The sequence below is a fragment of the Neophocaena asiaeorientalis genome, unplaced genomic scaffold (genome assembly GCF_003031525.2).
Source record: "Neophocaena asiaeorientalis asiaeorientalis breed wild unplaced genomic scaffold, Neophocaena_asiaeorientalis_V1.1 scaffold110, whole genome shotgun sequence".
NCBI lineage: Eukaryota > Metazoa > Chordata > Mammalia > Artiodactyla > Phocoenidae > Neophocaena > Neophocaena asiaeorientalis.
Genome location: NW_020175053.1, coordinates 1117975 through 1134336, shown reverse-complemented (window position 1 = coordinate 1134336; position 16362 = coordinate 1117975). Strand labels below are relative to the sequence as shown.

The 16362-nt window shown below is 42.0% G+C and overlaps 1 protein-coding gene across 1 annotated transcript in view; it reads left to right on the top strand.

Moving 5' to 3' along the window:
* L3MBTL4 (L3MBTL histone methyl-lysine binding protein 4) overlaps positions 1-16362 on the top strand; it is a 297887-nt gene that overhangs the window by 10629 nt on the left and 270896 nt on the right. The window contains exon 4 of the mRNA XM_024763900.1: positions 4203-4257. Within this exon, the coding sequence (XP_024619668.1) occupies positions 4203-4257 (55 nt within the window). The remainder of the gene's footprint in view (positions 1-4202; positions 4258-16362) is intronic.

Here is a 16362-nt window from a genome sequence, read left to right as displayed (position 1 = left end):
TTCACTTTGTCCTCCATCCGCCAAGAACAGCTGGCAGACACCTGACCAGTGAAGGGCAGCCGGTGCACAAACCCTGGACATTGCATTCCATTTGTTCCCTAAAACCCAGCACTGTTCCTCGCGCATTAATTGCCCAATAAATATTCTTTAAATAAGTAATTAACTCAGGGTTTTAAGATTCCTCTTTACTCCTCCCTCAGGATTCTTCTTCCATCCGAGATCTTGTTCATCCAAGATACACTTTTTCAGTTAGAAAACAAATAGAAGATAACTTAATTTTGATTAAGTCTTGATACACTCTTGACATTTTGAAATCTGGCAAAACACCTATGATAGCTGCCATTAACAGAGCGTCTGCATGTGGCATGTGGCTCTACCCGTGTGTCTCTATTCCTCAAAGCAATTCAGTCAACAAGATATCATTACCTCCAAGTCACAATTTAGGAAACCAAAACTCAGAGAGGTTAAATCACTTGCCCAGGGTCACACAGCTGGTGAGGGGAGAAGCAGGGGTGTAAACCCTCAGCTGTCTGACTCTAAGACTTGTACAGAATAGGACCTCTTACTGTGGTTAAAACACAAAGTAGCCCAGGAAGCATATCAAAACATCAGGCTGTAATAAGTAAAGCATCGTGGCTCTGGTACTTGGATAGACAGCTAAACTAAAGAAACAGAAGAGGCAAATGCACCTGGGGGTTTAGTGTATAGGACACAGGTCTTAGACTGATGGGAGGAGGGAGACCATCCCATAGGTCATCTTGGGACAGGTGACAAGCCACCTGGGTAAAAATAGTGTGTCTCAACTTCACACCATGTCCCGGCACAAATTCAAATTTGTCAAAGATTTAAGTGTAAGAAATAAACCATAAGTGTAAAAGACATAAACAAAGAAGAAGGTTTTTATGATGTGGGAGTAGAGAAGGATCTCAACAATAGCAGCCATAAAAGAAAAGTTTGATAATTTTATTTCTCAAAATAAACAACAAAAATCCTTGCATATTAAAAATACTGTAAGAAAGAAGTGAAAAAGAGAAATGACTAACCAGGAAAAAATAAATAATGCCTCTCATATTGTAGACAAAGGACTAATCTTCCTAATTTATCCAGACCAAAAGATGAGTAGTCATTCCAACAGAAAAAAATGGGCCACAGATGTAAAGAGATATTTCACAGAAAAGGAAATACAATGGCTTTTAAATATACAGTCTTCAGCTTCTTCATAATGGAACAAACGCAAATAAAACGATAGCGAGATATTATTTTTTTCATCATCATCTTGGCAAAAATGCAAAACTTTGCTATCACACCCTGTGGGCAAGGCTCTGGGAAGACGGGCCTGATCCGAGGCTGTGGGGCTGTTGAGTGGGGCTTGCTGGGAGCCAGACCTGGCAGGAAAACACAAGTCTGGTTTGACCCGGCCGGTCCACTTCTGGGAAGTCATTCTGTACATATCCTGGCACATATGCAAAACGCTCTGTGTACTGGTTTTCCACCACAGTGTTATGTGATTGGAAAAAAGATTTGAGACAACCTGGACATCCATAAACATGGAATCAGTTAAATAAATCATGAGGTATCCATTCAGGTAACTGCAAAAAGAAGGAGTGTGCTCTTACAACCTGATAAAGACCTCCAGGGTATTTTAAGTGAAAAGAAAGGTAGAAAACAGTGCTATCTTTGTGCACAAGAACAAGAAAATATATTCTCTTTTTTTGTAAAGGAAACTTTGCAAGGATATTTCAGAATCTAGTAACGAAGATTTCTGGGTGGAGGTACTATACTTAGGCCAGATGGGGGAGAATGGGTCGGGGTGGGAAGGGAGTTTTCACTGTATTAATTGTTTCTCTATTTATTTTTACCTTGAACAATGTGAACTCAAAAAATAAAATAAACTATACGTATAAACTAAGGCATCTCAAGGAATCTATCATAATCAATTCTATATGACTGTATAAACAAATGGCAGCCTGACGCAGTCATCTTCAGACTTGTTGGTTTGTTCACCTCATCAATAAAGAAACTTCAGTCACGTATCTGGATATATATGTATTATTTGTTTACTGGAAAATTATATGATTTACTACTATACAAATTGTATTTTTTACCTTAAAGCCGTAGACTAAAAAAGAAACGAAAAGTACAATAGAAAAATGAAATTAGTAGTGATTAACAGTTAAAAACTGGTTTGCTCTCATTAAAATATTAATTTTTTGAAACCTTGTTTTAAAGCCTTGTGTTCCTGTTATCTGAAGTCTACTTTTTAGGTTTAGCTTTAATGGCTGTCATAGCTTAGATGACCAACCCTCTTGGTTTGTCTAGGACTGAAGGGTCCTCCAGTTATGGGACTTCAGTGCTGTGACCGGATCAGTCCCAGGCAAACTGGGACAGTCAGTCACCCTAGGCCTGGCTTAAAAAGATAAAAATGTCTACACACAATAAATGCTGGAGAGGGTGTGGAGAAAAGGGAACTCTCTTGCACTGTTGGTGGGAATGTAAATTGATACAGCCACTATGGAAGACAGTATGGAGGTTCCTTAAAAAACTAAAAATAGAACTACCATACGACCCAGCAGTCCCACTACTGGGCATATACCCTGAGAAAACCATGATTTGAAAAGAGTCATGTCTCAGAATGTTCATTGCAGCACTATGTACAATAGCCAGGACACGGAAGCAACCTAAGTGTCCATTGACAGAGGAATGGATAAAGAAGATGTGGCACATATATACAATGGAATATTACTCAGCCATAAAAAGAAACAAAACTGAGTTGTTTGTAGTGAGGTGGATGGACCTAGAGTCTGTCGTACAGAGTGAAGTAAGTCAGAAAGAGAAAAACAAATACTGTGTGCTAACACATATATGGAATCTAAAAAAAATGGAGGGAGACGCAAGAGGGAGGGGGTATGGGGATATATGTGTGTGTATAGCTGATTCACTTTGTTGTACAGCAGCAACTAGCACACCATTGTAAAGCAATTATACTCCAATAAAGATGTTAAAACATAAAGAATAAAATGTAAAAGAATGAAAAAATAAAAGATATGTCCCCAAAATTACAGGATAAACCGTAGGAAATGATTGTTGACCAAACTTACTAAATCCTGATACTTTTTGTATCAGCATCATCCATCAATTATGCAAAGGTTTTGTGTAATTCAGCTGCTCATTTTCATCTTCTTGGATGACAATCAGTTTGTCTTGGAAACTATTCAAAAGTATTGGGCTTCCCTGGTGGTGCAGTGGTTGAGAGTCCACCTGCCGATTCAGGGCACACGGGTTCGTGACCCGGTCCGGGAAGATCCCACGTGCCGCGGAGCGGCTGGGCCCGTGAGCCATGACCGCTGGGCCTGCGCATCTGGAGCCTGTGCTCCGCAACAGGAGAGGCCACAACAGTGAGAGGCCCGCGTACTGCAAAAAAAAAAAAAAAAGTAGTGCATATTTATACTTCCATAAGTGAGGTGAAAGCCCGTTGAAACTCTTAATTTGAAAGATCTTAAAATTGGGAAACTCTGTCCCTCAACTTTTAAGTGTAAAATTATTATGAGTTTTTTTTATAGGGGGCATACATTTTTTTATGGCCACAAAACTATGTAAGTAAGACACATATCTGGACAAATGCTCTTGGAGTATCTTTGAAAAAAGAAGTGATTCTCTTAGTCTTGGCTAAATGGTCGACTTTCCTCCAGGAGTTGCTGTGAGCCTGACCTGATGCACTGCTGGCTCCGTGGACAGAAGCTCTGCCTTCTCAGGGTCGCTTGTGTTTGTGGTTTCTTCGCAGGGATCTCTGAAGGCATTTGTCCATTCTGTGAGGGTTGGTTGGGCTAAACTTGGACCTTAACTGAGCCTCATAAGCTGTAGCAGGTGCCAGCAGGCTGCAAGCCGGGGGAGGATGGAGGGCTTGGCGGGGGTAGGGGACGCCCTTCTTCCCTCGGCCTGCCTTTGAACCTTCCTTTCTGTCATATTTGAGCCAACAGAGAATTAAGACAACAACAAAGGGTTCCTCCCACGTCCAAATGGGTGGTGGTGTGGCACACCCCCCCTCCCCCCTCCCCCTGCCACCGGGCACTGGCTGCTGATGTAGGTCCCCTCCATTCACAGCGCTCCTCATGGCTTGGCTCCCAGCAAACAGAGAAGTCAATGTTCAGTGTTTCAAACAATTACCCAGAAACAGGGTCTAAACCACATTTTCTGTGTTCTAGGAGCAAGCTGAAGAAGAAAAGAAGCCCAGGGATGGTGTGACCCCTCTGAGTCACGGTAATTGTCACCACCCTTTACAGTTTTGCTTCATAATGAATTACTTTTAAGTGACATTTTTATTAGATAGCTGCAGTTGGTTTAGGTTTATTAATTTAAATCTATAATAATAGTATCGCTAGTTGACAGTGTCACATGCTCCCCTGTAGACTTCATCAGTGTCATCTGAGACTTTCAAATATGTATATCAAGAAAGTCTGAAGCTCTTAACTCATTTATTTGCCTTTGAAAAAAGAACTGATTTGTAAACTTTCCCTATGAACAAGAAAACGAATGATGCTGCTTAGTTTATTTATAATTCTTTGTTTAAGCTTTTCCCTGATTGGTTTAATCGTCTAATGATGGCATTCGTACTCTTCTACTGGAGTCATGTTTTACAGGAGGTTGTACATTTGCTCCAAGATAAATGTCCCTCATTATGGTTTTTAATACATGTGTAGGTTTTAGATAACAGCTTTCTAATATTCAACTAATTCTCTGATGATTTAAATTTAAATCAGCAAATGCAGATGCTATTTCCCTGGAATATATATTCCACATGTACTGTGATTACTGCTATACAAGCAGGCAGCTGTTACTAAATTTTCTGTAAAATATAGTTGAATGTCCAACATTTGTGCTACTCTTGGTGGGAAAGAAGCATGTAAATTTGATAATTCTCCTCTAATGAACTTTTAAAGCACCATAAGTATTTAACTTTCTTTCCCTCCAATAATGGAAACAACTGAAAATATCTTAAAAAATGACAAACAAGATTTGAGGTTTTTAAAGACCATATATAATGCTTAGTCTTGGCACGCAATATTGAAAATTTGTGATCTTCTACCTAAATGATTTTTAAAAATGAAAGTTGTTTTCTATTAGAAGCTAAATATACTGCTTTAAATTTCTTTTCTTCTTTTGCTGTCACCCCAAGTCCCATCATGTTCTTTGCTGAAAAAGCAAAATAGAACACAGTAATTTGACAATTATGTAACTTGATGTTCAGTTTCATTGAAATACACTCCAGTTATGCAACACTGGAATTCTAGAAATAAATTTGGACTGTACCTGGTCCCAACAGCAGGGTTTTTTTTAAAAAAACAATTGTTTTTCTTCTCAGAAAGAGGTTGTGATTCATTATGTTGTTGTCTCTCCCCTGCAGCTATATTTTCCACACTAATGTAAATCGTTTTAGATTCTCTTATTCTACAGTTGAAGCATTTATTCTAGGAAAAGAAAAGCAGACATAAGCCAACAAATTAAAAATATTCAGTCCTCAAAACTAGGATTTTTTTAGTAATTTAGTATTTATAGTTTTCATTGTAGCCAGTTACATGTTTATCTTAAGTAGTTTTTCAGTTTTACTAGGAAATAGCTTTTTGCTGTTGTCCTTCCTTTGCCAGACTTATTTTGTAGCTAGTGGTCCATTCCCCAAAGTGTCATCCTGTGGCTTATTCTTCTCCAGATCTGACACTGGTGTCATCGCTGTTTTCCCCCCTGTGGAACATCGCTGAATGTTTAGAAGAAGGATGAGATTTGGTTTGTGTATACAGATGCTGCAAACTGCTCGTTGAATACAAGTTGAATTATTCGAGGGGCTTTTGAGGATTTATATTTTTACTACTTTTAATGCGATAAAGGAAACTATTCCCTAAATTGCCTCCTGTCTTAGTATTATAATGGGGATCTTCCTCCTGTAGTTCCTGGAAATAGTTTAATCTTTTCTGTAGGCTGCTTACTAAACAAAATAGATTGAGTCACTTACTTTAGGCCTTAAAAATAATAACAAAAGAAAAACAAAAACGGTGTACTCATACATATTTATATGTGAACAGAAAATTGTATTGAAAAATAAACAATTTCTGTAGTGATTTTACAACGAGCAAAGCATTTCTTTGAAAATCACTACCAACTAATTTATTGAATGCCCAATCTCTGTCACTAACATTGACCTCTGTGTTAGAGAGGATGAAGCTTTGAGGGGCCATTTGACTTAGGGTGAAACTAACTAGTTAGTGGTGGATCCAGGGTTTGAGCCCACATCTAGCAAGTTCTAAAGCCTGTGGTCTTTCTACTTTACCTGTGGTCTTTCTATTTTATCATTTCCCCTTCTCTGTAGCTATTAAGACTAAGGTAGAGAAAACTGGAATCTTGCTTAGAAGTGGGATGGGATGAGTAACTGCTAATAGTTAAAGTATTAAGGGTGTCTCATATGGCCCTCTGTGTCCTTGGGGACTGGCTGGACTAAATTTTTCTTGACATAGTCATGCCATGAGATTAATTTTTTGGTTCTTTTGGAAACTCTCAGCTATATTATTCCTATATTATTCAAAAAATTTACCAACTGTCTTAGATACCTTTAAGAGAAGACGTGTCTCGGTAAGAATTATTTATTAATAATTATGTATGATGGAGGTTATAGAATTAGTATTGTCAATCACTATATAATCCCAGACCTCTACATTTGAAGTCTCCAAAATAAAAACAACTGATTTCGTCAGTTGGACAAGTGATCTGGCTTTTTCCCTTCATAATTTTAAGTGCTCTTTTAAACTAATGCTAATATTTCTTTGGTTTAATGTTAGGACTGTGAGGTCTTTATAATCGTAAAAGCAGTAGAAGAAATTATAAAGGAATATGAGATATATATACATCCAAATTAAACTGTGTACGCCAAAGAACCTCATAATAAATAAAATCAAAGCGGAAAAAAACTCGCAAGTATTTACCACAACTACAACTTGCAGAAGGTCCAAAATAGATAAAGGAAGTAGAAAAAATAATCAGATACACTAAAATATCAGTGCAAAAACAGGCAAACGGCATTAGGAACTAAGTAATTCATGGAAGAGGAAATGAAAGTAGCTAAAAAGCAAATATGTTTAAATATATTCAGTCTCACTAGAAAACAAAGAAAGACGAATTTAAAAGCAACGACGAACATTTTTTAACCTACCAAAGTAACAGTCAACGAAGTGCTAATGCCCCATTGCTGGTGGGTCAGGGAACTAGCTCTCTGTAAATAGCTCTCTGTACATTGCTTCTGGGAGTATAAGTTGGCTCTGTTGTTTTGGGGGACACATTAATAGTATTTATTAAAAATGTTAAGTCAACATTTCCTTCCTCTCAGGGACTCCACTTTTTGGAATTACTTAATGAAATAAGCATGAGCATTTAATTTATGCATATGCTACTCATGGTACTATTGATAAATGGAGAAAAGTTGGAAATAATCTAAATGTCCAACAAATGTGGAATAGGTAAAGCATTGCGGTACAATTTTGTGTAGACAGTTGTGTAGTCATGTAAATGCTTTTGAAGAACTTTAAATTATATGGAAGGGAAAACTTATGATAAAATATTAAGGGGACCCCGCCCCCCCCCCACCAGGAGGGATTAGTCTCAGTGATGGTTTAAAAAAAATCTCATATCTATACATGAGATAAAAGACGTTAAAAATTGTTATTTCTCAAGCTGTGAGATAAAAAGTATATTTTCTACGTTTTCCAAGTATTTTTTTTTTACAATTAGTAATCACGTTAGAGTCAGCCAAATATTAAAAAAATAAATTCAGAAATTCCTGAACACTAAAAACGTCCATTTGCGGGTGGTATTGTTGGAATAGCTGTTCTTAGATTTATTTCTTTTTTTGTAAGTAAACTTTTTATTTTGGATTAACTCGATTTAGAGAAAAGTTGCAAATGTAGTCCAGGGATAGTCCTGTATATGCTTTGCCCACTATCTTCTGAGGTTAGTATCTTACATGACCTCAGGACATTTGTCAGAACTAAGAAATTAATATTGGTATGTCAGTGGTCACTAAACTGCAGACTTTATTCAAATTTCACTACCTTTTCTACTAATGTCCTTTTCCTCTTCCAAGATCCAGTCCAGAACATCTCTTTGCAGCGTCACTGCACACACATCTCTTTTACTTTAAAGTCTCTCATGTTGTTCTCTCATGGCCCGAGCTGGCCGGTAGCATCCAAGTTTCTTGAGGGCTCCAGTATTTTCTCCCTGGCCACCGCTCATCCCGTGTCCACCCTCGGGCACCTACACCCTGCCGCTCCCCTGAAGCTTCTCTTGCTTAGCTCACCAGGGCCTCAGGCATGGCGGTTAACATTTTTGTGGGTTGAATGGAACCAGGGACGTCCCAAATCAATGGACGCTTTCATACTGTTACTTTTCTTACTCTTTGGATTTCACTTAGATGTTAAAAATGAACCCGTCTTGGTCCCCTGAGGGTCAGCCTGCTTCTGCTGCAGCCCCTCCTCCTGCAGCACCGTCATCCACCTGCAGTCATTCCAGATCCTGGACACACCCTGGACCCCTCCCTCTCACTTACCCAGGAGCCTGGCCGCACGGTCACCACCCTTTCTCTACTCATCCTTCTTGACTTCTCTCAAGTCATATCCTCCAACTTAGAGCTGCTTCTGGTCATTTTTCTGTTGTTCACTCTTTATACCCTCTCTAACCCAACGGAAACTGAGCTGAGATCCTGTTAGTAGAGGGCCCTGGGTCCTTTCTGTAGAGTAGCATTCAAGGCTTCTCACCATCTGCACTTGCCCATCACGTGCCACCGCCCGCAGTCGTTGGTTTGCTTGGCTGAACAGAACCTGCAGTCTAGACCGTGCTGTCTGAAGAACCGTTCCTTCTGCCTGGAGGATTCTTCCTCAGGCCAGAACCAAGTAGCCGGCTCCTTCAAAACCCAGTATCTCCCCTACTTGCCTTATTTTGTGTTTTTCTCCTTATTCTATTTTCTCTTGGCATATCCTAGGGCATTTGGTTTGAAGAAATTTTTTATGTGATGCTGTATCTCTCACTTAAGTTAGCATCTTTTTTGTTTTGTTTTGTTTTGTTTTTGCGTTACGCGGGCCTCTCACTGTTGTGGCCTCTCCTGCTGCGGAGCACAGGCTCCAGACGCACAGGCTCAGCAGCCATGGCTCACGGGCCCAGCCGCTCCGCGGCATGCGGGATCCTCCCGGACAGGGACACGAACCCGTGTCCCCTGCATCGGCAGGCGGACCCTCAACCACTGCGCCACCAGGGAAGCGCCTAAGTCAGCATCTTTTAAAAAGACATATAGTCAGGTCCAATCCAGCCCATAGGAACTGTTGTTTAGTATGCTGAAGTAATGATTTACTAAAACTCTCAAGTATTAATTAGCTAAATGGCCTGAGGAAGAATTAACACAGCTTCTAAAAGTGTGTAACTACTTCCAGGGAGTAGTTTCTGTGTTGGGGGATGTGGCTAATTAAGTGACTTTGAAAGATTCAGAGGGGCCCCTTGAGCATTATCCCTGCAGTCTTCTGTTAGAGTAACTGGTCTGCTTTCTGGGTGTACACACAGAGGTGCTTTCTTGCAAAATAATTACATGCCAGTGGAACTAATGTCTGCATTTTTTAAACGTTGTGAGAGATCTGTTCATTTCCACCATGGTAATTCTCTACCTAAGGAAGCATCTTAACATCAGAAAAGTGAAAACCAAATCAACTTTAATTTAGAAGATTCTTGTCTTCGGATGGCATTTACAGTCATTAAATAGCAGTTAAATGTTCAGGCATTTGGGTATTTGAACCTAAAGAACTGCATTTTCATTGAGCCGTGAAACTGTCACGGGAGGATGAGCAGGGGACTTCTTTCTAACTAATGAACTTTTGGGGGGAGACATCAGTAACTGAAGCATCCACAGGCACTGCAACAAAAGTACTCTGTAACAAGTAGTTCTCAGTGTATGCTTCCAAGTGGTTTATTTGCTGTTGATACTGGTTTACAAATGAGCTAATCTTTGAATTTAACTGATTAAGTTGCCAAACCTCTCCTTTAGTGTTCTGTCCCTTCTGGGTGGATGAGTGGTGGTGTGTATGTATATACTCTCGCAAAGGAAAAGAACATATTTGTTTTCTTCCTGGCGTCAGTCAGTAGATGATAAAATGAATGAAACTGTATAAAGTACAAGATAGGGCAAGGACCATGTTCACAAAGCCTGTCTTATAAAGACAGTTTGTATGGGCCATGTTGAATTATGTTATTTATTTATTTTTTAATTGAACTATAGTTGGTTTGTTATATTGTGTTAGTTTCAGGTGTACAGCAAAGTGATTTAGTTATATACATATATATTTTTTCAGATTCTTTTCCATTATAGGTTAGTGCAAGATATTGAACACAGTTCCCTGTGCTATACAGTAAATCCTTGTTGCTTATCTATTTTATGTATAGTTGTGTGTATATGTTAATCCCATACTCCTAATTTATCCCTCCCCGCTCTTTCCCCTTTGGTAACCGTAATTTTGTTTTCTGTGTCTGAGTCTGTTCCTCTTTTGTATATAGATGCATTTGTATTATTTTTTAGATTCCACATATAAGTGATATCATATGATATTTGTCTTTCTCTGTAAGACTTACTTCACTTAGTAGATATTCTCTAACTTCATCCACGTTACTGCAAATGGCATTATTTCGTTCTTTTTTATGGCTGTGTAATATTCCATTGTATATACATACCACATCTTCTTTATCCATTCATCTGTCAGTGGACACTTAGGTTGCTTCCATGTCTTGGCTATTGTAAATAGAGCTGCTATGAACATTGGGGTGCATGTATCTTTTCGAATTATAGTTTTCATCTTTTCTGGATATATGCCCAGGATTGGTATTGCTGAATCATATGATAACACTATTTTTAGTTTTATAAGGAACCTCCATACTGTTTTCCATAGTAGTGGTTGCATCAGTTTACATTCCCGCCAGAGGGTTCCCTTTTCTCCACACCCTCTCCAGCATTTATTTATAGACTTTTTGATGATGGCCATTCTGACTGGTGTGAGGTGATAACTCATTGTAGTTTTGATTTGCATTTCTCTAGTAATTAGTGATGTTGAGCATCTTTTCATGTGCTTGTTGGCCATCTGTATGTCTTCTTTGGAGAAATGTCTACTTAGGTCTTCTGCCCATTTTTTGATTGGGTTGTTTGGTTTTTTTGATATTGAGTTGTATGAGCTGTTTGTGTATTTTAGATATTAACCCCTTGTCAGTCACATCATTTGCAAGTATTTTCTCCCATTCTGTAGAGGTTTTTTGTGTTTTGTTGGTGATTTCCTTTGCTTTGCCAAAGCTTTTAAGTTTGATTAGGTCCTAGTTGCTTGTTTGTTTGTTTATTTATTTATTTGGCTTTTATTTCTTTTGCTTTGGGAGACCGATCTAAGAAAATATTGCTATGATTTACGTCCGAGAATGTTTTGCTTATGTTCTCTTCAGGAGTTTTATGATGTCATGTCTTATATTAAGGTCTTTAAACCATTTTGAGTTTATTTTTGTATATGGTCTTTTAATTTAGACGGTACTTAATATATATATATATTTTTTTTGTGTGTGTGTGTGTGTGGTACGTGGGCCTCTCACTGTTGTGGCCTCTCCCGTTGCGGAGCACAGGCTCCGGACGCGCAGGCTCAGCGGCCATGGCTCACGGGCCCAGCCACTCTGCGGCATGCGGGATCCTCCCGGACCAGGGCACGAACCCGCCGTCCACTGCATCGTCAGGCAGACTCTCAACCACTGCGCCACCAGGGAAGCCCTGCATTTAAGTATTTGAGTCTCGGTTTTTGACAGCGAGCAATGCGGCTGCTGTTACCCTGTGTGTTTGCCTGTTCGCTCACCCTCTTCTGTATTCTGGTCCTCTTGTCGCTGCCGCCGACCCCTCCCGGACTCAGGCCCCGCCCTCTGGGCTGCATCCCTAGATGCCGGGCCAGCAGCCTCTGCGGGGGTGAGGGTGTGGGACACCTTCCTATGCTCATCGGGCTTCAGGCCCGATGCTCTGCACCAGGCGGCCCTTCCAGGGGTGCCCTCCTTGTCCCACTCAGGGTCCGACTTCCCACTCGGGGTCATCATCCTGGGTGGTGCCCTCAACACTTTGCTCGGGATTCGCCCACCCACCCCCTCGGTGGTGACTCCCCCCCTCCTCCCTGGTGGAGGTGTGTGTGCTGAGCTCCCCCTCTCCCACCGAGTGCTCCCCCACGGATGCCTCCCCTGTGCCCACGTAATGGGCCCATGTAATGGCTTTAGGACGGAGTTGTTCAGAAGGGGAGGGAGGGACAGACGGGGGAAGGAGATGGCCAGGAGGAGGAGGAAGGAGGAGGGAGGCACGAGGCCCGCCTGGAAGAGGAGGCCAGGAGGCCAGGAGCAGCCCTGAGGTGGAAACAGGGAAAAGATGGGTGAGGCAGTTGAGTGTGGGCCCTGCTCCGGTTTCCGGTGGCCATCCCCCCTTCACGGCCACGGCGCATGGGTGGGTGGTGGCCAGGGCTCCTGGCGTCGGGGGTGCCTGAGAGGTCCCACCCTGCCCTCTGTGCATGTGGCATTTCCTCAGTCGCCGCCCACTTCGGACCTAAATTCCGCCGTGAAGCCTCATCCCCCCAGACCCTGCTGCCGACCCTCCTCCTCTGCATTTGGGTATCAGTCCAGAGTCGTGAAGCCCAGGGGAGAGTTCATGTGACTGTTGTGTTTTGAGTCTGGATGCCTGGGACCAACGTGGGTCCGATGCTGGGGCCTCCGGAGAACACTGGTGGATTTCTCTCAAAAACCAGGGAGAGATAGGAATCGGTGATGTACTCTTGTTGTTTTGCTAAACTTATTGATTGTTGTAGCGCTCAAGTGCAAAGCTGTATTTGTATGGTAGCTCACTTCATAGCATAGATGAATTTCTTAGAAATTCACCTGGAATGTTCATGACTAGAGTCAATTTTCTACTGATTTCCATATGCATAATTGAACCCTATTTAAAAACAAAAAAGATTTCCTCTAAGAAAGCTCCTCATTCCTAGCGCAGACACCGCAGCGCAGCACACAGAGGCTTCCCTGATGTTCAAGCCCGATGCAGACAGACAGGCAGCTATGGGCAGATGGCCTGGGCCTGAATACTCAGCCACGATTTTGCCTTGAGCCCAGCATAAATGTTATATTTAGAAGTCCAAACTTTTAGTTGTTCTTTCTGAAAAATGACTTCTTTTGATTATATGAAAGGAAATGCAGAACGTGCGGTTAGACTCAGACAGAACCTCTTTTGAATTTTGGGTTTGCCACTTAACCGTGTGACTTCCAACAAGTTATTTAACTTCTCTAAGCCTCAATTTTCTTCCCTGTGAAGTGGGAATAGTAATAGCTCTTACCCCATAAAATTGTCAGGATTAAGTGAGAAAATGTTTATGGAGTGTGTTTGGCTCTTGGTAAATACTCAACAAATGTATTCTTCTTGAACAGCTTAAATCGGGAATTTATGTATTAGTCTTAGTAATTTCAGGTTCTTTTTATATAGGCCCATAGTTTGCTTAGGAGATTCCTCAGGGACTGTTTTAAAATTATTTACTCTAGAGGATTAGCATTAGGTGAAGCACTCTTAAAAAAATACTGTCTTTATCCTACTTAAGGAAGAACTTATTTTTTTAAAGGAATAGACGGGTATGAAGTTTAAACCTTTAAAAACTCGTCTGGCTTTTCTTCCGTTACATAGCTGGAAACAGCACAACGTGGTTCTCCCAAGCCTTTCCTGCAGAGCCTCTTTGAGACGTAGCAATGTGTAGAAAATAAATATTTGGAAAAGCACCATCAATAAACACAGAAGATTTTGGCCCCTCCCTCCCTTGCATTTCAACGTAAAGCCCCAAGTTGTGATGCCCAGGGGAAATCCACCTGCATCCATGCAGTCATCCGTCGCCTGGACGTCCCCACCGATGTCCTCAGACCTGCGCTCGAGATGACCTGACCCACCTCATCCTGTCCACACGTCCACCCTGCTTTGCTTGAAACCTTTCAGATGCCTCCTGTTGCCTGGTGGATAGGATCCGGGCAGACCCTGCCGAGGCCTCACACACATAGACTCTGCCCTTTCCCCTCCTCGGCCTGGTCTCAGCCGTGTGCCCACTCACCCCTCATGCTCTGGCAGCGCTGGCCTTGTTTCCTGGGGTGCTGCCCCAGTGCCCCATGCCCGCTGTGCTCCCTGCCTGTCCCTCTAGGGTCACCTTTGGCCTGATCATTGTGTCCATGTGTTGCTAATGCCCGCTGACCCTAGGGTTTGGGCTTTATGAGCCGCGTGTCAGGAAGGCTTCCCCTCCTGACCCCTGGACTAGGCCGGGCGGTCTGTTCTGTGCTCCCAAGGCCCTATGTTCTATAAAAGCACTTTGTTCATAATTGTATTTTGGATTATTTCTCCATTAGGTTTTAATGCTTGAGAGTGAGGCCTCATGCCTGTTTTTGTCCGCGGTTGTGTCCATAGAGCCCAGCACATAGTGGGTCCTCCATACGTGTTTACAGAAGTGACCAGAGAAAGTGGTTGATGAGGCCAAGAGCTGGGGAGGCCGGTGGGGAAGGACCGTGGGTGCTGTGCTACGCCATGTGGACGTCGGGACTTGGGCTGTCCCTGGAGAGGGCTGGAGTGCGTGTGGGCAGAGGAGGGGGTGGAGGGAGCCGGGTGCCCACGAGACAGGCCTGCTGGGCTCTCACAGGCCGAGCAGACTCCACAGATCCCAGAGGGCGGAGCCTTGGGACTGGTGGGTGGCCGACTTCAGGGGCTGTAGGAGCCACCGCCAAAGCCAGTGTGGTTGCTGCTCACTGACCTTAGAAACACGGGGGTTGCACTTGAGGGACGAGGCTGGGCTTTCGTGTGGAGACTGAGGGTCTGCGGAACATTCCAGGGGTTTGGTGAGAAGGGTGGAAGGGATCGTCAGGTGTGTAGGTAGTGGTGAACCTGTGAGTGCAGGGAGACCTCTCTGGGGAGTACGTTGAGCAGAAGGCTGAGGATACCCGCCTCGTCGTGGGGAGAGGAGAAGCCAGCGATCGTCTCAGATGGAGCCCCCAGAACCAGGGCCAGGACCCTGCACAGAACTCTGGACGCACACTTTCTACCCAGAGTGGATCGGTCTCTGTGATGGAGATGTTGCCTATGTTGCTTTATGCAATTAAGCATAAAGCTATAGAAAGCCAGGTTTTAGAAGTTTATGACACTGCTATTTTAATTTTGCTGTGTGTTAAAAAGTATTTTACTGAGATGAGCCTATGGTTTGCCGTTTTCTTTGTACTTTTAATTATCTATAATTGTCTTCACAGGGCTTGGTATCTTAGGAGAAATTATTTTTCGCTGATAGTTGTCATAATTAGTTTTTTATAATAGCAAGTCTGAATTCAATAATTCAGGATGTAGCTTGACAAGGAAGCTATATTTTATTGATGATTTTTAGAGAACAGAAAGGATCCTTGGGAATTGAAAGCAGCTATTTAAATTAGTGCACATTTATGGCTTATCAGAGTGATGGAGCCATGAAATAAGACATTTATGCCAAAACTAAACCTTGGGGAAATCACTTCTTTCATATTTAGAATGATTAGCTGATTTATTAGATACCTCCCAGCCCGAAGCTTTATGACTATATTTAAACCTATTTTGGAGAGTTACCATCATAAGCTTTCTGTACAGAAAATGCTAGGATAGTGCAAGGTTTTTCTAGACAACATGTGCTGTTATAAATTAGTTTCCCAAGCATCAGCTTAATGGGACAGGAAAATATTAGCTATGGATGTGTTTTTAAAGTTCTTTTATAATTTCTGTATTTTATACAGTGAACCTCAGTTCAAATCAGAGAATGCAGTAAATGCTATGTGATACCTCTTGTCCTAAGCTATTTTATTATTTGTGGATTCCTACTTATTTTTCAGGCTAATGAAATATGATTATTTGATCCATTTGTTGAGCATTTAGAAACTTTTTGGTAGTGAGTTTGAACAGTTTACTAAATATCAATTATTCCTGATGACAGTTCAGTGTTAGTTTCCTGTAACCATGACTTAGCAGTTCCAACAGCAGAAGTTTGTTGTCTTCTGGTTCCTCGGGTTAGAAGCCTGACATGGGTCCCACTGGGCTAAAGTCAGTGGGTAGGGCTGCGTCCCTTCCAGAGGCTCGAGGGGAGGAACTGCTTCCTGCCTTTTCCAGCTTCTACGGGTCACCTGCACTCCTTGGCTCGTGGCCCCTTCCTCTGCCTTCACAGCCAGCAAAGGAGCATCTCTCGGGTTTTTCTGCCATAGTCACATCTTCCTCTGACCACAGCCGGGAAAACTTCTGCACTTTCAGGGACCCCT